Genomic DNA, 21,824 nt, shown 5'->3' with positions numbered 1-21,824 from the left:
ATATTCGTAAATAAAGCAAATTTTTAGTCACATATTTGCTACCACTTTCTTATTTTAACTAGATTTTGTATTAAATAACTCGTTTGGAATGTTGATGTCCTCCATAGTGGTCTGATCAAACTACTTATAAAAAACCGTGTGAAGGCGTTGCCTCCAGACGGGTGACTCACAAAAGCTTTGGAACAGAGTTTGGATGGGAAAAAATAAAACTCTGTAGCTTAAATTGTAATTTTACAGACCTATTTTTGCTCTAACTTAAAATCTAACTTATTTAATCATTGTCGTTTGGTTCTATTTCAGGGCTCGAAAAACAGTCCGTCCTCGGTGGTCAAAAATTCACCGCGGACAACGAATTTCTCGAATCCGACGTCCGCGCGGACTGCCATTTTCCCGTTAATGTTCGTGATACATTTTCAATTTTTGTTATCTTACACGAGTCTAGCGCTTCACTTCTAAAATGACCCTCTAATCTAGAAATGCAGCAACATACTGCGCATGGTGGAATATATGTTTACTCTGTCTGGGAGTACTTCAGAGGTTGAAAAGGGGCTTTTCAGCAATGAACTTACAAGAAAACACATTACGTACTGGCCTTAAACAAGTAGCGTTAAACGCAATTATGAACATCTACCTAAATGGAAAACCTTTTTCAGATTTCTGTGCAGAAACCTCTGTAAATCATTGGCTTGATTGTGGATCTAGCAAACGCATACCTGCCAACTTTTACGCATTTGGCGTAAAATTTTATTTCTATATTTAAAGTGGTAGTAAATATATACTATTTTTTCTTTTATAAACTAAATTTTTAAATGATTTTCATCACCACTATTCCAAAAAAATTAAGCATGTATATAAATATGTGTTACTATCATGATAAGCAGCTTAAGATTTTTCAAATACAACGATTTTTTTGCTTAAAATTGAAATCTTTATTCCATTTTAATACCACTGGGAAAAATCATAATGGAAGGGATTAAAAGTTGGCAGGTATGCAAACGTCATATTTGATTCATTTAAAAAACGCAGTACCCTCGGATAAATTGACATTCCAGATAACTTGACCTTTGTCATTTAAATTATTCCATACAAGGAATGAATTATTTCATAAAAGAAATACTAGGTCACTATTAGTAACCTAGTATTTCTTTTATTACTGTATAATGTAATCCTAGTAACTACTAATTCATTGTGCAATTTATATAAATGTTTGTAATAAATAAGAGAAAATTATATTTTTATTTATTTAGAAGCAAAGGGTTAGTTTCAAAGGAGGACGGGTCCTCGGGGACGGGTAAAATTTCTGAGTTTTTTCGAGCCCTGTTCTATTTGTTTGAGGACCTAGATTGTTACATCCTGAAGCGGATGTAATGCTTGGAGTTTTCACAAAACGTAATTGTCCAATCTTTTAAAAATTATAGTATTTAAAAAAAAAACATGCTGTATATTTTGCAGAGATGACGTCGTTGTGTATGGGCAAAAACGACCTCGGAATTCAAGCTTGAAGTCAAACGTTTCAAAAGAATTCACAGCGAAGGAATGTTACTGCATGTTGAAACTAATAGAGACGCTGAAAAATTTACTGCGGAGTTTGAGCAAAAGGGCAAGAGCGAAAATTTTGTTGTCGTTGAAAGAAGGCCTAGCTACTCTCCTTGGAAGAGTAATAAGGAGCTGAAAGATGCTCAATTTGAGGTATCTTTTCCAATTAAATGACGTAAAGTGATCACTGGGTAGGGGCATTCGTACCAAAGATCTTCGCTAAGGTCCTTGAAAGAGCTAGAGCCAAGTTGGGCTAGAGCTGCCTTTATGCTGAATAGTTCCTCAGGGCTCTGAGGTGCTATTGGTGTAATAGGCATGCTAATATGAGGAAGGATAGCTCGAAGCAAAAGACTTGCGCCAAACGTGATTCGCCTCGTCGGGATACCAGATGAAATCATATAAAGCCAAGAGAAAATGCATCAACTGTTTACCAACAAAATTAAGCCAACAAAATGTTCAATTTAAGGGTGAATGTAAGGGGGATCCCTTGTATCCCTTTTGCACTCAAAGGGATGTGTCCTTTGAACTAGCAAACTCTAGGGAGAATCCAGAAAATAATTAATTACATCTGAGGCTGCATTCTAATCAACCACTAGTTTTGTAAGCCAGTCTTGGAACTCTTTAACCCCTTGGGGACGGGAGATTCAGAAAAGCATTCGTACAAAATCTGAATCAAGTTGTAATTAAATAAAAAAAAAACGGTAACTTAAATGCTGTCATTGCGAATTTGACAGATTTGGTTTTACTTTAATTATTGTTACTTTAATCATATCTATAATCAATGTTAATACAAAGTATAAATAGTTTTATTTTGAGCAAAGTAATGGTGAATTAAATAAATAAAACAATTATAACTCCGTCCACAAATAAACTGCTGAAGAAATACTTTGATTACCAGTTTTATCTTTTTACCCTGAGTGATACGGTTTTATGCTGGCACATATTTGTGACAGTCAGCACGAAAGGGTAAATCTACTAGAAACTTTTTTTACGATTTTAATGTATTTTAAACTCTCAATTTTGTAAATATGTTTGAATAACGTAAGAATCGTGTAACTTTTCACCTTGAGGGCAGCCATCACCTCCTACATCATCAAAAAGCCTCCACACGGTCTTTTATTAGTAATCCGCGCAGACTATTTAAAAAGTGAACCAGTTGTGCGCATGAACCCAAAGCCTCTTATAAAAGTAATTGAGAGAAATTTATCATATATATTTGAGAATTGAATCTGTAGTGGCTGACAAGTGAATAAGGCAAACCAATAATATTCATAAATAAAAAAAAAATTTAGTCATATATTTGCTACCACTTATTTCAACTAGATTTTGTATTAAATGACTCGTTCGAAAAGTGGATATCCTTTATAGTGGTCTAACCGGACTACCTATAAAAAACCGTGCGGAGGCTTTCATTTATAGGAGGCGTTGGGGTAGCTCAGAGGATCACAGTGTGGTGACTGCTTTTTGTTGTTGCCTCTCTACAGGAGACTTACCGGCTTTGACCATCGTCTGAAGCCGAACAGGCACTGTAGCCTTGTGGGTACTGGATTCAGCACTTGGTGCTTCCAGGTATGCTTTTATTTTTGACTCAATTTGTGGCATTCCTACTCAGGTGTGACTTGGGATCTCGAGTCTCGTGCCCACATATTGCTTGTTCGTTTGTATTTTCGCGAGGTTCCTATCTCGTGGCAAGTGGTAAATTCTGGAGAATGGGTCTGGAGAGCTGTAATCTAGCTTTTTTCCCTATACTTTAAATTTTGAATTACTATACTTTACTTCCTATACTTTAAATGTTGAATTTTGAATAGTTAGAAAAATGAGACTTTTCAATAAAGGGTTTTTCCCACGGTGTACGCTTAATTGGTTAAAGACTTCCAAGCATATGGCGAAGTGGGTCATTCTAAAAGAAACATGCTTACTTGACTGTGATGAATAGACAATATGGAATCCTGTATCCTGAACGGAATGATCAGAGTGGAAAAGTAGGGTTGCTGCGTGTCCAGATGTTGTCAGTGGTGGAGGTGTGACTGTTGTGCAATATGTACCTATCAATGGGTCTCTTTCTGAAGCACCATCGAAAATCTAAACAAAAAATATTAGATAAAATAAATAAAAATTATCGTATCGTGAAAAGCTTACCAATTATAGAAGATACAAAGCATGTTAAAAGTACATGATGCTTATAATTGCTTAGAATTAAAATCAATCTGTTTAGACCAACATTAATTTTGATTGATGGATAATGATAAAACTTGGTAAATACGTGACCAGAAGGTTTCCAGAGCTTAAAAGTAGGAGGGGGGGGTAACAGAATTTAGAAAAGATTGGATCATAAATTGGGGGCTAATATTTTATATATATTTGGCGATAGTCCCAAAAATTAAAAAGCAAAGTCGCTGTCGCAAATGAATATTTTAAGATAACCCATGGACTAATTCTAGAGAGAAATACTTAATTTTACTCCGTTGCTAAGTAACCAAGTTCAGAATTTTAAAAAAAAACTAAATAGTATTCTGTGATTGCTCGGGTAGGTTTATTCATTAATAGTTAAGAGAAAATATCTTGAAGTTTCTTGGCAAAAGACAATTTTTTTATGACTTCTGACCAAAAAGCGAAGGTATTTTTCCATTTTATTCTCATTTGAAAAGAAAATTTGAATCGATCTATAAATTATTTATGATTTTCTAAACTTTTAGAATTTGAATACATGAACTTTCTATCTGACATCATTTGGGTCTTTTTATGTTGTTTTTACTCCATTTATTCGAAGATTTCATACTAAAATGAAATTTACATAGCTTATTATTACTATATACAAAATTTTAGAGATAATCATCTTTGCAGCTTTGATCGAGACTTCTAGACAAGAAAGTTTAAAGAAACAAAAAAAAGTTCCTGAAAAAAATGTAGATTGTATAGTAATTCTAATGAACATTCACAAGGTTTCATATAATTTACAATATTTTTTTCTGTAATTGATGGAATTACTGACTGTTAAGTGGCATTTTAAAAACATTTAAATATGTTATGTTTAAGAATAACATATTGAAATTACATGTTGCATACTGTATGATTGATTGCTTAAAAATAGCCAGACATTTAGGTTACATGGTTTACTTTTGATAAAGATGATTTGCAAATAGCATCCTGATGTTTCGATACATTCAGAAATTTATTTTTGCAAATTCTCCATAAAATGTCGAAATAACATGTTTTTCAATTACGATAAGCTACATTTATCACCAAATACCGCTACTACGATTTCTTTGTTTTATCATATATATCTGATACGATACTCTCCTCTTAAACAGAGTTCGTAAAGTTCTTAAGGTACTAAAATGGTTGCACAAAAATTTAAAAGATAAAATATTCAATTTAACTCAAAATATCTGGTCTCAAAATTTAAAATTTTTTTTTATGATAACTTTATAGTGACAATATTGACGTTACGATTATCTTACTTTTTTAAAGATCACACGAATCCTGTTAAAATATTAAAATGCATATGTTTACTTTTACACGCATAAAATCCTTATCAAAACAATGATCAATGACCAGTATAATTGATGATAAACACTTCACTTGCTTCAAAAAATATGAAGAGAGAAATAAAAGTAGACATATTTCTAGCGTTCAAATGTAAGTGCCCATTCTCAAGACTCGTCAGGCGTGAATGACTTGGGATGTTAATTATTTTATAATTTAAAAAATAAGGAAAGGATTAACAAGTCCTCATATGTTAACCACATTTAAATATTAATCGCCCTATTTAATTAATTCTTCATTGTTGCCAAATTATTTGATTAAAAATAATTAGTTTTAATTTATATCGATTCCACTACTTTTATGTAGAACTGTATGCAGAAATGTATCTGGTACACTTGAAATTTTAGATTTTTCAATAGAAAAATGTGTAGATTAATATGGTATAAAAAATTAATTCCTCCTAATTCAAATTTTTTTATCCTCAATTAAATTAAATAATAAAAAATAGTAAATTACTTTTTGCATGAAATTAGCTTTGGCTAAAAATTACCTTGGCTTTTATGAGTAGATGCAATTTTAAATTTTTTAATTGCTTATTTAGTATTAAAAATGACTAAAAACCCAAAAAGTGAAATTAACATGAAGGGGTCCGAACTTTGGATCGTTCTCCTGACCAAACTATGGGGACCATATTTCTCAGATTACGTCTACCTCCTATATTTTGAAGATTAAAAATCCAAATATGTAAAAAACAAAAATATGTTTATTCAAAGAAAGTAGGTTTTTTTGTCCGATTTTGTTATTTAATTAATAGTTAGCACTAAATAATTAGCATATTTGAGGTCACTCCCAGGAACCATTAAGATTGATACTTAATACGTGAAAATCCGATCATTAGAACGAAAGTTACACAGGGTGATATCTTTTTTTCTCTTTTTTTTCTCACTATACGAGATAGAACATTGCACTGTTTGATGTCGTTAAAGAAAATCAAGAATCATTGTTGTAAAATCATTCGGCACAACGTCTTTACATATTGAACAATAACCATTACTGATAATGTTGTTTTACCAGAACAATTTCATTTCGTGAACACTTAGAAATATAAAAAATCCCCGAATTATCTTTTTTCCGAATTTTTTTAATATTTCTTTCTTTCAATTTTTCCTTAATATTTTTATTTCTCGACCTTAGTTACTATCAGCTCTATTAGAATTTATTAGTTCTTGCTCCAATTCATTAGATTCCTTTTTACCCATTAGTTGAATTTGTAATACGCAGTATATTATATTGAAATTTTCATAGGTTGAATACACTGAAGAGCCATTACATAATGACCACCCTGCTAATAACAGGTAGGACCACCACTAGCCCTCCAAACTGCTAGCATCCGCCGTGGCATTGATTCCACAAGGTGCTGATAGGTAGTCTGAGGAATCTGGTACCAATCGCTCACCAACTGGTCCTGCAGTTCTCTCACATTGCGAGGGGGTAGCGTGGCAGCACGAATTTGGTTTTCCAAGTAGGATCACAAAGGCTCTATTGGATTAACGTCAGGTGACTTTTGGGGACAAGACGATATTGAAAGCCACTGGTATGTTCCTCGAGCCAATCCATGACGATTCGACCCTTATGACATGGTGCATTATCCTGTTGGTAAACACCATCCCCGGCAGGAAAATTTTTTGCCATGAATGGGTGAACCTGGTCTGCAACTATGTTCAAGTAGCTTATAGACGTCAGGGATTGTTCTATGAGCATTATGGGTTGTAATATGCCCCATGAAAGCATTGTTCCTGGGCGAGAAACCATGAAAACCTGGGTGAGCCCATTGTTTTAGATGGAGGGTGGTCATAATGTAATGGCTCCTCGGTGTATATCTATGAAGAAATTGCCGTGCGTGGAACCTATCGTGTCAAAGTCGAACTTATCGTATGCCGAAACAATTATATTGAGTTCGCAACTTTCCGAATTCATTAATACTTTTATTTTATCAATATCATGAACATACATTAGATTACTTACTGTATAATTTTAATGATGGAATAATAAAATATAATCACCTTTAAATAATCGTACGAGCAATTTTCATGACTCTCCAACTTAAGGGTCGCAAAATGGAACTGTATTCTTTTTCCAACTGGCACTTTTACTAACCAAAGACACGTCCTATTATGAGGATAAGGACCTGGATATCCTGGAGAATTTATGGAGCCATACTCCGATACATTTAGTTCAGCCCCACAAACTAAAAATGATTGAACACAAGACAATCAATTTTTTCAAAACAGACAGACAAATAAACATCCGGCAAGGCCGTAAGTAACTTTTTAGTTAGATAAAGCTGGTAGTATAATATACATGAACATGTGGACTTTTTTTATTAAAAACGTTTTTTGTCTGATGGTGGTAGGACGACTATGATAAGGAATCATCATTTGTTATAAAATTTTGTTTTATGACACAAAATATATAAAATGCCATGGAACTGTATTCTTTTTCCAACTGGCACTTTTACCAACCAAAGACACGTCCTATTATGAGGATAAGGACCTGGATATCCTGGAGAATTTATGGAGCCATACTCCGATACATTTAGTTCAGCCCCACAAACTGAAAATGATTGAACACAAGACAATTAATTTTTTCAAAACAGACAGACAAATAAACATCCGGCATGGCCGTAAGTACTTTTTTAGTTAGATAAAGCTGGTAGTATAATATACATGAAGATGTGGACTTTTTTTTATTAAAAACTTTTTTTTTGTCTTATGGTGGTTGGACGACATGATAAGGAATTATCATTTGTTATTAAATTTTTTTTATAACACAAAATGCTATTAGATGTTATCAATTGTTTTATAACACAATTTATCGGAAATCTTTTATCATTTTGACGTGTTTTATTAAAGTACAAAAACTACTTAGAAAATTGCTTAAAACTCTTTAAATTTTTAAAATATTCAAGTTAGAATTTTTTTTCATTAGTTGCCAAACACAATTTCCTACGAAATTATGAAAAAATGTTTTTTTTTAAAAAATTCTTCGCACATGCGCAGTATAAAAGAACTACTTTAAATAGTTATATCTTCAGAGATTCCAACTTTGCTCCGGACAGATATATATTTTAAAGTGGTAGTTTATCAATCGTGATTCTTGGTTTAATAAATTCAACTTAGTAGATTTTTATCCACCACTATTTCTAAATAATTCGTAGGCTTATATAATTCACCATTTTATAGTCTCATGTCATGCTATAACTTTTAAAAAGCAAGCAAAAATAGTCAAATATTTGCAAAATTTGCTCTGTAGTTATTTACAGTTTTTTAAAATTATTTTGGAGTATCTGGAGCAGTTTTACAATAATTTTTTTAAAATTTCAAAACGGTAATTTTATAATTAAATTTTAATTGCTCGAAAAATTTTGTTTAATTTTATCAAATAATTAAAAAACAAAAACGTAAAATGAAGAAAAGTAGAGAAAAAAATTTATTTTTCATAAAAATGTCCATATCTCCAGAAATATTTAAGTTAGGTTTATGAAAATTTTATGCAGTGTTTGCAATGAACAACCAAAGTAATCGGTACAAGTTTATTACTTGATTTTCTGGCATAAGGTGTACAGAAATACTTGTTTTGCTTCGTAAACTATTGTCGGTCCCTGAAGGCTTCAAACATTCTTGCTAAGTATTAAAAATTTCTTAAACTAATTATCTTTAAAGTTATAAGATAATCCTATAAGTATTTCTTGAGAAATTAAAAAAAAATGTTAAAAGCTGAAAGTGTCTCTCTCATTATTGTAGAGCAGGGTATATACACGTTTGAGTTATCGAATCCTTGCGATAAATTTGAGCATTCCTCTTTTTATAACCTACCACTGTAGGTTTTAAAACGCAATATGCTTTCACTTCAGAACTAAGAATTTATATAAAAATTTATATAAACATTTATAATATTTATGCACATCATGATAGACAAAACTATCGTATGTTTTCTAAATAAATCCTAAAAATTAAACAATGCTACCTTTTTTTCTTTTTTAAAAATATTAACCATCTTTAAAAAGATGCAGTGCACAAATGGGTTGAAGAGGAACATTTTTATTTGATATTTGCGAAGGTAACAAAGATACAGCCTTTCTTACAATTACACTGATTTCTATTTTTTTAGTTATACTTTTCTAAAAATAGTATGTAACTTTAAGATCAAAAACCTGTAATGTTTTTTTTTTAATTGAGTTGCCTAAGCATCTTAGTTAAGAATAAAATATAAACTAGAGGTAAATGGTAACATAAGCACGAACATTGATATGCTACAAATTTTCAATGAAAAGTTTACTGAAGTATCAGCCTTATTTACTGTCCTTACATTCCTACCTGGATCAACTTCGCTCCATTCCATAGAGAATCCGGTCGAAGCATAGCTGGAATCGGAATGGAACCACATGTAGAGCTCGTTGTGACTACTCGTGAAGTTTTTTCCATCCAAGTGGTCATCACAAAATCGATTAATGACTCGAGATGCAGCTGTTGGTCCATCGTTCAGTTGAAGAAAGTCATACTGACAATTCTCACCGGACTCTAAGCTGAAGTGATTGACTTTGACGTTCACAACCTATTAAAAAGGGATGTGTTCCCATATTCATATAAAAAGATAATGCATACAAATATTATACTTCATTTCACAAGATGAAAATGGTCAGAACTGTAAAGGGTAATAGAACTAAACAAACAAAGTACGATGAGGAGTCGGAAAGCTGGGGGGAGTTACAAGAGAATGCCTGCTTACTTTAACTACCTAAACATTGCAATTAATGAACATTTTATTCCGAACAGTTAGAATAACACTGACGAACTTCTTGTTTTCCGTCCTCTCTGATTTATTTTATCTGAGTTCATTTTTTTTCTCACATGCAAGAAGCTTTGGTAGGGCCGGGATAGCCTGGTCGGTAGGGCACTGGTCCCATGTCCGAGAGTTCGTGGATTCAAATCCCGCCGGCTGAAGACTCCCCGTGTAATAAAGTGACTGATGCACGTTAAATCTGTCGAGTCGCAAAAGTCCTTCAAGTTCCTATAACAAATCAATACCCCTCGGGGTACTGGATAGGAGATCGATCGTTCTCTGACTCAGGTCAAAATTAGGATCTGTGGATGAATGAATGAATGTATGAATGGGTCCACCCTATAAACGGGTGCGACGTACGGCGTGGCACAAGTCGAATTCTTGGCCATAGATGGCGCCACTGAAAACAAGAAACGCACACTCTGCCTTAAATTTGCTCGGTTTCACCAAGCAGGTTTGCCCATGTGGCAAGTGGCATTAGAAACAACAACAGAAGCTTTGGTTGGAAGACGCCCATCCCAATCTCGTATCTCTAGTTCGAATTAGATCAATACCTCTAAGAAGAGAGAAAGCCTGAGCACGAGTTACCATTAACAAGAAATTTGATCCTTTAGTGGTCAAAACTTAATGATATCTCTAGTATTTTTGCTCACTGCGCAGCTTCGAAACCAAAACGTAGTGACATATTTCTTGTTTCCACCATTGCGCAGTTTATGTTTGCTACGTCGGGCTACTAAATTGATCCGCGCTGAGGCCTTCTCTCTTTCAGGAGGTGTTGATCAGATGCTGTTAAAAACAAAATATATCTATTCAATAGAGCGAGGAGCACCCAAGAAATTTAAACGAAAATGGAACTTATTTAGTAAAAAATATAAAAATATATGAAATGAAACTTATATATCAAGCAAAAAAAAAAATAGTGAACTTACCTTCCCAGATGATACTCTAATCACCCAAGCACAGTCTTGTTTATGGTTATAGTGGACACCATTTTCAGGATAGGTTAAGGTTCCGTTACTTCCACTGAGGTATCCTCCACATCCTAAGAAAAAACAATCAAAATATATAATTAAATAATACTGTTTAACAACATTAAACCAAGTATTTTTCAACCTCTTCGGGACGAGGGAGTCATAAATGCATTCCTAAAGGATCAGAATCGGGAAAGAAAAAAAAAACGTTAGCTTAAATAAGAGGCATGGCTAATTTGACAGACTTATTTTTGCTTTTACTTTAATTCTAATATATTTTATCAGTGTTAGTTTAAAGTTGTAGTAAATAATTTCTATTTTGAACAAAATTGTAGTGGCTTAAAAAAATTATACAATTATTATTACTAGGCTCCTACATAAACAGCTAAAAAATAGTTTTCCTTCCATTATTTCATTTTATACTCTGATTGTGAATGTGTTTATGAGACCCTGTCTCAAAAAGAATAAATTATACAAAATTCAATTGCGAGGGTAATTCTTTCTTTGTTTATTTAAACAAAACTGGGTGCCTAGGCCGCGCAGTGGCCCCTACCCCATTCATCCTGAAAATTATATACAGTGAATAAAACATATTGCGAGGGTCATCATCATCATCGAAAATCTGGGAGCCTGGGGCCGTTATCGGCATTTTGCGAGGGTCATAGGTTTGTCCTGAGAAAATACGCCAATGCGTTTGAAATGAATATTGGTAAGTAATGTTTAACAGGAATTATTCTGGACTTTCCTTATTGTTAATTAATTTTCTCCATTAGTGGGAATATCTGATACAACTTTTTTCTGCCTGTTAAAGATATATTATTTGTTGTAGTATTTAGCGATATTAGTGACAAGGATATTTTAAAGAACTCGCTTATTTTTTGTACCATACTTGGCAAGCATTGTTAAGTGTTATAAGTATTGTTGTTGTAACAAATATTGTTGCAACAACAACTACTACAACAAATATTGTTGCTATAGTTACGGATATAACAAGGGAATTTTTAAGAACTTATTTACTTTTTGTACCACATTTAACAAATACTGTTAAGTGTCATAAGTGTTGTTGTTGCAACAAAAACTACAGGAATAAATATTGTTGCAATAATCACGGATATAACAAGGGAATTTAAAGAACTCGTTTATTTCTTGTACCATACTTAAACATGCATATTCCATTTATATATTCAACCGCAAAAAATATTGTTGAAACAACAACTACTATTATTGCAGTTTATAGTCATGGATATAACAAGGGAATTTTAATGAACTTGATAACTTTTTGTACCATACTTAACACGCTGAATGCCACGCTAATGTTATATGGCTTGCTCGTCTGGCCACACGGTAAATAATTACAAACTAAATTTGCAAATATAGACTGATTTTGCTAGTTTATGAAAGGTTTAGCATAACATATGTGAAAAAAGTGGTGAATTATATATGCCTACGAATTGTTAGAAATAGTGGTGGATAAAAATCAACTCATTTGAATTTATTAAACCAAGAATCATAATAATTAAGTAAATTTTGAATACATTTTCTGCAATTCCATAAAAGAGTGTAAATTTTATAGTTCTATATCATGTTATACGCTGTCAGCCAGCTGTTTTTCGCGGCCTATGTGAAAGGTCAGTGTCAGCAAGCAGTGGCAGACGCAGCCTAAATGTAACTTCAGTGTCAGCCATCGGTGGTTGACGCGGCTTAAATGTAATTTCAGTATCAGCTACCGGTGGTTGATGCGGCCTAAATGGAAAGTCCAGCGTCAGCCACCGATGGCAGACGCGGCGCGCAACGTGTTAAACATACATATTTCATCTAAATTGTCAACTTTGTTTTTCTCATTCTGAAGCACTGCAGTCGATTCCTAACCAAATCCGTCTCAGTCAGTTTTTACCAGCTTGATATATTATGGGTATATCATACCTGCCAACTTTCACTCTTTCTGAGAATGGATTTTCAGAGTAGTTGTAACAAAATAAACGAAAAACAATCTGACTCAAAAATATATTTTCATTTTGATCCCGGTAAAATTCGCTTGCGTAAGGATTATTATGCTTTCATATATTTATTGTAATTATTTATATGTAGTGGTGGTCCAACTCATTTATAATTATCATTATAACTCAAAATGTTAATTGGAATAACCCGAGTATTGCTACCACTTTAAATATGAAAATAAAATCTTACGGAAAATATGGAAGAGTTGGCAGGTACAGTATACCATGAAACAATAAAACCCTATGTTCTTTACCTTTAAAATAATTTTATCATTTTATTTCGATCACTTTTATTTCAATTACGATAAATAAAAATTAATATAACTGGTATCAACAGATCTTATTTATTGTTTTTTTTAACCGGATTATTGAACATCATAGTTAGTGTTTATTATTTGGAAAAATATTGCATTTGTAAATTTCTAATTAGATAAAAGGAAAATGAATCTTCTTCATTTTTACACCACAAAGTTTGAAAATTATACAATTACTTTCAGCTACTCAATTGATCCATATTCCGATTAACTGAATATATTTTTTAATCTATAACTCCATCTCTCAGAATACAAAAAAAGGATTTAACAGATGATGCATTTATAAAATACAATGCAATTCATAGCAAAAAATTTAATTTATCAATTCATCGTTTAAAAAATCAATTTTTATATGTTTGCTATTAAGAGTAAGTTATAATGCACGTTATTTGTATTTTACTTCCCTTTATTGGCCATCTTCAGTTTGTTCAATTACTCAAATTTATTAACTCTGTTCAAGGGTGGTAAACAATTAATTTTCAGCAATAATTTCTTTTGAATGTTTCTTTTGAATTAGTGAAGAAGCTAAAAGATTAGATCAATGTATTTTTCATAGTGTTACAAAACATGGAAAATTTAGTTGGAAGTGTTTATATAAATTACATTAATAGCAATTAATCAAATCCGCAAAACAGTCTAAATAAATAATGGTAAAATCAAGTATTTCATTAATCCTTATTTCGAAAATATCTTTTTCATAAAATTCTTTTTCATATTCTTTTTATATATAACTTGACTCAACTGTTAGAAAGATTTACCATCGTTCTTTTTCCATAGCTTAATTTAAATGGTTTATGAACTGACTGTGGAAAGTGCAAAATTGTTTGCCTATAAGTTTACAATAACGGAAAAGCGACACGTCTAAAATAAATAATTACGTGACCAAACGAACTATGCTAGCAAAATCTTTGTATAAATTAATTACTTTCTTTTATTATTTATGTTTTATATTTCCAAAACCAGTAACGAAAAAGAACAAAATTAGAAACCAAATGTACAAGATTCTATTATCAGTAATTAGTATTTTCCCCGTCATATATGGAACTAGTTGTACAATATCATTCATGGTAAATCTGTCAGCTTTAAATGTAGGATCCATTGCAATGTGTATTGCATTGATTGTGTTTCGCATAGCATTGATAGTTAAATGCTCAAAGCTATTAAAAATACATAAAGAGTTACAACAAATTAACAGTCATATTAGTTTCAACGTAATGATTTTGGTGATTCTATGGTTTGTCAGCAATTTTTTAATAACTATAATTGTTTTTAGATACAATTTAGACATTTCAACCATGATAATGTTTCAAAAGATGATAATGTTGGACATTGAACTACATGATGACACGTATTTTTGGATGGGATTTGTATTTACCTTCAATTATTTTGTTTGTTTATTTGCCCCCGTAAACGCATTTGGCATCGATTACTGCGTAATATGTCATCAATTAAAGCAAATTTTACAAAACGTTAGAAAAAACATGGCAAATGAATTGTTTTTAAGACCTGAGGAACTTGCTAGAAAATACTCTGGCATTGCTTTGATAGTTGAAGGTGTCGACAATGAACTGTCATTTTTATTGTTTTCTTCGATTATTGTAAACGCTTCAGCTATTTATTTTGCTGTCTTATCAGTTCTTCATCCTAGAGAATTTTCAGTTAGAGGACAATATGTTGTGGTACTTAGCAGCTGTGCTCAGCAGTTTGCAACCTTCATTTTCACAACAATATCTGCTTCGTTAGTATCAGAGGAAGCTATTAGTATTCACACTTTTATTCGTGAGCTACACTACAAAAACTTAATCTCAAGTGATCGGAAGAATCAGATTTCTTCTTTATTGAAAGAAAATATAAATCTTACAGCTTGGAAAATAATGCCTATTAGTAGAAGTTTTATTTTCGGAACAATTGGTGCTATATTAACTTATGCTCTCCTCTTAGATAATACAGTACTACAAATTAACAACAATTTGCCACCTAAAAATTAAAAACAACCTCAAAAATTGAATTTTGTGATTTTTCAAAAATGAGTTGTCTGCAGTTCTTCACCTAGCCGATTTCGGTTTCACAGGATAATATTTAGTGGTTCGCCGCAGTTGTGCTCATCAGCTTGCTACCTTTATCTTCATACCAATATTTGCTTCGTTAGAGTCAAATATAGTATATATCATCCACACTTAATATATCTTCACTTCCAATTTTACAGAGGTGCCAACTACTCCGGAATCGAGACATTTTAAAAAAAGGGAAAAAACAAACTGAAATTGCATATTTTCAGTTCAATGTGCCAATTTTTTCTGAGGCTCAACTCGACTTGACATTAACAAAACGACGTAATACGTAAGCCTTCGAATTATTCAAAAATAGTGGTGACTACTACCTCTATATATCGAATTTTTAAATTAAGAATCATAAATTAACACTGTAAATAACTACAAACTAAATTTTCAAATATTAGACAGATTTTTCTAGGTTTTGAAAAGGTTTAGCATGATTTCCTGAAAAAAAGTGATGAATTATAAAAACCTACGAATTGTTTAGAAATAGTGGTGGATAAAAATCTACTAAATTGAATGTATTAAGCCAAGAATCACAATTAATAAACTACTACTACTTGAAAATATTTATTCGCTGTCCGGTGCAAGTTGGCATCTCTGTGTAGATAAATAAAACTATTTTCGTGTGTTCTATATTGCATTAATTTCTTCAAACCATTTTAGTAACGATAATATAAAAAAAATTAAAAATTTAATCAGTTAGTACTGTAGACTCGAATATTTGATTATCTGCCGCCGATTACACATTATTTCTGCTATATTTCTGCTATATGTATTACGAATATGTCATGAACAATGATAATATTTATTGTATGAACAACTTATAAACTTTTTCGTGCGAGACTGTGTACGTGTTTACATTGAAAACAGTTTTTTTTCCTTTCACATTCTAATGAAAGTAATTCGAAAAAAAAGATAGGATTGAGGAAATTTATGCTAGTGCTTTGAAAGTTTTTTTATTCATCACTTATGTCGAAACGAAAATTTTCTAATCAATCGAAAGGTCATATTTCTATTTACTCCTGTTCACTTCATTCTATCTTAAAATTTATTCTTACATAAACAGAAAAAAGAAGAAGAAAATTGCGTTAATAAAGCCTTCCAGAATTCACTGATTAATTTAATAGGATTAATGGTGCAGCTCATTCATATAAGTAATTATTTTATTCAACATTGAAGAAAATGTAAGAAAATGATTTGCAATTGAAATATTTTAAATTAATTATAATTTGCTACACAAAATGAACTTTTATATTTATTAAAACACGGCATTTTTAAAGAATCAATAACATCTAATAATTTCATAGAATCAAAATAAAACAAATTGCATAAAGATAAAATACAATGATTATAAAAACACCATAGAGTGAATAGTAAACAATAGAAGAAAATGACAGACTCGGGAAAGTAACTAAAATTTAAACTTTTCACATTTTGCAGGGACTATTTCCATTTTACCGTGCTTTGGAAAGAAAAAAAAAATACGTCACTCTCTTTATATGCATTGGAATTAGAGTCAAAACTCTTTATTTATTTGTTTGTGCTGATATTTAAGGTCAGAGTAAAATAAATAGGATTGAATAAATAAAATTTAAATTAAAGAAAAAAAACATACTTTCTCTAGTTTCAGCACAAGTGGGTCCTTGATATCCTTCCGTACAATTACAGATATATGATCCAGCTCTGCGGATGCAAGTTCCGCCATTTTGACAAGGCTGACTGAAACAAGGATCTTCTTGTCGATCGCAGAGTGTACCGTACCAACCAGCGAAGCAAAGGCAGTGAAAGGAATTGGACGTCATCTATAACAGCACGTCATAAAACAAGAAATTAATAAAAACGTCATAAAACAATAGACGTCATAGAACAACATACTAACACGTTGAATGCCATGGGGGGTAGCCCATGACTGGCACTGAGTTTGTTCGTAGCACCACGGGGATCATCGGTGACCGGCCAAGCCAAGATTATTAGAAACACATAATTCGAGTAAATTTTTAATTTTTTTTTATCTTATTATAGTTACTAAAATGGTTTGAAGAAGTTAATGCCATATAGAACACACAAAAATAGTTTTATTTATGTACACAGAGATGCCAACTTGCTCCGGACAGCAAATAAATATTTTCTAGTGGTAGTTTGTTAATTGTGATTCTTGGTTTAATAAATTCAATTGAGTAGATTTTTATCCACCAATATTTCTAATCAATTCGTAGGCTTATATATTTCACCATTTTCTACAATTACGTCAAGCAAAACATTTTAAAAAACTAGAAAATCTGTCTAAAATTTTCAAATTTAGTTTGTAGTTACTTACATTTTTGTCAGACGAGCAAGCCATGTTAATTAGGGTAGCATGCAACGCGTTAATAAAAAAAACATGTTTCAAAGAATTAGCGTGAAACCTTTTTCTGGACTGAAAGCTAATATATCAAGATGAAAAAAATATGAACAAAAACTTGTAAGAAAATCCTTTCATTATAGTTTGCTTAAGTGAAGCTACAATGAATGTGATATGACGCTATAATGTTATAACGAATTAACACGTTCACGCCGGGCTGACCCACCGGTGGGTAACGCTAGATTGTCTCATCTTGGCAACGCACCGGAGTAAAAATTGGTAAAAATAAATTTCATTTTTTAGTTTTTTTCCGGGAATAATGAAACTCCATGACTACCAATCGTTTTTAACGGATGCAATTTTTATATTCAATTGCTTCTTCACCGTTATTAATTCCCTTACAGTGAATTGTTATTGTTGAGAATAGATCTTCTACCAGTATTTTCTCTTTTCCCGGCGTGAACGTGGTAAAGTAGGATTAATTTTTATTACCCGAAAAGAAGCAAATAGTGATGTTATAGAATAATTTATAGTAAGAGCGTTTTTTAATCTTTACGAAAACTACTTTTAAAATTGCTAGGATAAATTTGTAGCAATTGTGTAGCAATATTCGGGGGTTGGAGAGCGTTAGCGAGCAGGAGGCGCAGCCCATTAGTTATTTCTATAAGCTGAAACATGTTCGTTTAATTTATGCTACCCGTTTTGTTATGTTTGATTTTCCAAAAATCGCTGCCAAAAGAAAATTTGTTTACATAGAGTTAGTATAAAAGTGTTTCCATAAATTTTTTTTAAACCCCGTATGCCTCTCAGTAAAACTTTCTATTACATATCCAGTAAAACGACTATATACATTCCCAAAGCTTTTATGATAAGTGCATAATTTTTTTCAAAAAAATATGCCAATTAAAATTTTTTTAAACAGGTTTGAGAAGAAAAATGGAAACGGGTGATTCAGAAAAGCATTCGTACAAAATCAGAATCAGGATGTAATGAAAAAAAAAACGGTAACTTAAAAGTAGTCGTTTCTAATTTGACAGACTTACTTTGCTTTTACTTTAATTATTGTTAGTTTAATCATATATTAATCAATGTTAATTCAAAGTATAACTAAATAGTTTTATTTTGAACAAAGTGATGGTGAATTAAATAAATCAAGAAATTATAACTCCGCCAACAAATAAACTGTTAAAGAATTACTTTGATTACCAGTTTTATCTTTTTACCCTTGTTGATACGGTTTTGTGCTGGCACATATTTGTGAAAGTCGGTGCGAAAGGGTTAAACCAACGCCTGCTATAACTGAAAGCCTCCACACGGTTTTTTATAGGAAGTCCGATCAGACCACTATGGAGGATATCCACTTTCCGAACGAGTCACTTAATACAAAATCTAGTTAAAATAAGAAAGTGGTAGCAAATATATGACTAGAAATTTGTTTTATTAATGAATATTATTGGTTTGCCTTATTCACTTGTCAACCACTACAGATTCAATTCTCAAATATGCATGATGAATTTCTCTCAATTACTTTTATAAAAGGTTTTGGGTTCATGCGCACAATTGGTTCACTTTTTAAATAGTCTGCGCGGACTACTTATAAGAGACCGTGTGGAGGCTTTTGGATGTAGGAGGTGATGGTTAAACCCACGCTGAATTCGATAAATTATTTTTAATGAAATCTATATAATTATGGTCTTACATAACGTGACATTTCAAAACTTTATACAAAATTTAACTGTACTCCTTCATTTGTTCTAAAACTGTACCACCATTTCTTATATTTTTTATCGCTTTCAAATCTTTATGCATTTAAATTTATGTGTTTAAATTTTACTATATACGTTAGACATTGTAATTTTGATAAAATACTAAAAAAAGTATTTAATTATTTTTTAGATAGGTATTGTTTTGCAAATTTGGTAAAAATTAATATTCTTCAAATACTTAAAATCAAATATAATTTTTTTATAAAAGATCCTGCCTCTATAAATTTATTTATAAATAAATAATAATTATTGCTCTTATTTACAGGAGTTTTCCTACCTTAAGCAAAATGCGAGATGACATTTAAGTTACTCAATATTCTAAATGAAAAATAAATAAACAAATAAATAAAAAAAACGATAGAAAACAGGAGGGAAAAAACAGTTGAAGTTTGCAGGTGTTGTTTGTTCATCTCATTTTACAACACTGTCAGATGTGATTGACGGATATATCCTATTACGGGGACTTAACCGCTATGCCTTTTGAAAAATATTTTATAATTTGGTAGACAGATAAAAATTAAAGCTTTCAGAATTTTCGGTAGTTCTGCCAATATTTTAAAAGCGCCATTACTATAAAGTTTTTGTGCATTTCAAAGAATGTTTTGAATTATTTTAATGAAGTGGTGTGGGAAATAGCTGTAAATCACTTTTATAAAACGACAAATCATACATTAAAACTTAAATTTAGCTACCACTAAAGGAAATTCTTCCAAAAATCCTAAAAAGTTATCAGTTCTTTTTTGATAAGTATTTGTTTTTTTTCTCCTTAGAGCATTGTAAAATCATTTATTTCCGATTTCTTTTCGTACATTTTAAACTGAAATTTTTTCTCATAGATAAGAACTTTGAACATGGATTGCTAATTTTTCAAACGTTTTACGGAACTTAGCAACCGTATGTAACTACTGTGGTGAGGAATAAGTCATAAAAAGCCCAAAAATTATACATGGAATGCCAACTGGTGCGCTTTTTGCAAAATTATTAGTAAATTGGTGGCAAATTATTTAGTAAAACTGGTAGAGAAAAAATAGTTAAGCTTACTTCTTAAAAGAGAAAAATAAATGATATAATGTAATTGAGTTGGATTTTGTATGATACTTTGTACTTTTTATTTACAGTGGTGGAAAAATTACTTAAAATGAAAAATGCTTAACTAAAAATAACTTAATTTTCTTAACCACACGAAAATCTTTTTCTACAAAGCGAAACAAGTTGATATCTGTAATGTTGTCCTTCCGGAAATAAACCACACATGAATTAGTTTTTATTTACAATTTTGTCTCATTTCCGTGTTAGGGAGTTTTTCCATCACCTCCTACATCAAGAAGCCTCCACACGGTCTTTTATAAGTAGTCTGCGCAGACTGATTAAAAAGTAAACCAGTTGTACGAATGAACTCAAAACCTTTTATAAAAGTAATTGAGAAAAATTTATCTTATATATTTGAGAATTGAATGTGTGGTGGTTGACAAGTGAATAAGGCAAAATAGTACTACCTATGAAAAACCGTGAGGAGGCTTTCAGTTATAGAAGGCGTTGGTTTTTCTCGTGACGGTTAGTCTATACAGTTTGATTAAGTTGAGAAAGATCAATAAAAAAGTGATAATAATTTTTCAATTAGAATCAGGTGTTGTTCACGCTATTAGCTACAAATTCTCTCTTGAAAGAAGCATAAAGAACCGATTTCAATTTTCCCCAAGCCAACAAAATTTTTACTGAAAACTCTATTTACTCAGTTTTATTTAAGTTAATTATTGTTGAAAATTTTATGCATTTAAGGTGAAAAAAAATGAATGAAATGCGTTCCATCGTCTCAGCTCGTTTAATAGAGTGTCCAATAGAGAATAATTTCTACAGAATCTATCATTTTATCCATCTATCGGATATATCAAATATGATATTCTATATCATAAAAAGAATTAAACTCCTGAAAGGTTAGGCTGTATGGCTGGAACAAAAAACAATTGATAGACTTATAACTTCTTGAAGTGGTATCGGTGTGACTTCATACGACCGAGAAAATGACAACAAACAGTGTGGTCCGAAAAAATAAAAACAAAAGCAAAACTGACGTAAATTGGAAGGCAAGAGTTGCTGATCGAATGTTTCGGATGTTTTTGGAGAAGATTTCATCCAACCTTATTTTTCCATCTCTTACTGATGTTAATCTACGGATTAACATCAGAAGGAGAAGGTAAGAGAGACAGAGTGTTCTCTAGTTACTGCTTTTAACCCATACTTTTAGAATGCTGTGAGAAATACAAGTGTACTGGGAAAAGCTGATGAATGTTTAAGCCTTGAAAAAAAACATGTTTTTAGAATATCCTTGTTATTAAGAAAGAAAAGATTGTAAAAATCAAAACATATTTGATTTTTAATTACTGGAAGAAACTGTGAGGAGGATAAAAGTGATTATTCGAAATACTTTCAAATTTCATCCCAGCAAGCAAACTGATTTGGCATATATATATGCAAATACTCTCTCTCTAATATATATATATATATATATTTATA

The 21,824-nt window shown here is 31.5% G+C and overlaps 1 protein-coding gene across 1 annotated transcript in view; it reads right to left on the bottom strand.

Annotated features, from left to right (window-relative positions):
- The window catches only part of LOC107441357 (cubilin), a gene marked incomplete in the record, with an annotated part of 195,714 nt that overhangs the window by 127,681 nt on the left and 46,209 nt on the right, over positions 1-21,824 (bottom strand). Inside the window, 5 exon segments of the mRNA XM_071185787.1 lie at positions 3,456-3,618; positions 7,086-7,270; positions 9,399-9,636; positions 10,794-10,906; positions 16,819-17,005. Coding sequence (XP_071041888.1) covers positions 3,456-3,618; positions 7,086-7,270; positions 9,399-9,636; positions 10,794-10,906; positions 16,819-17,005 — 886 coding nt within the window.

The sequence above is a fragment of the Parasteatoda tepidariorum genome, chromosome 9 (genome assembly GCF_043381705.1).
Source record: "Parasteatoda tepidariorum isolate YZ-2023 chromosome 9, CAS_Ptep_4.0, whole genome shotgun sequence".
In the NCBI taxonomy this organism is placed as follows: Eukaryota; Metazoa; Arthropoda; class Arachnida; order Araneae; family Theridiidae; genus Parasteatoda; species Parasteatoda tepidariorum.
This window is presented reverse-complemented; position numbering and strand designations above follow the sequence as displayed.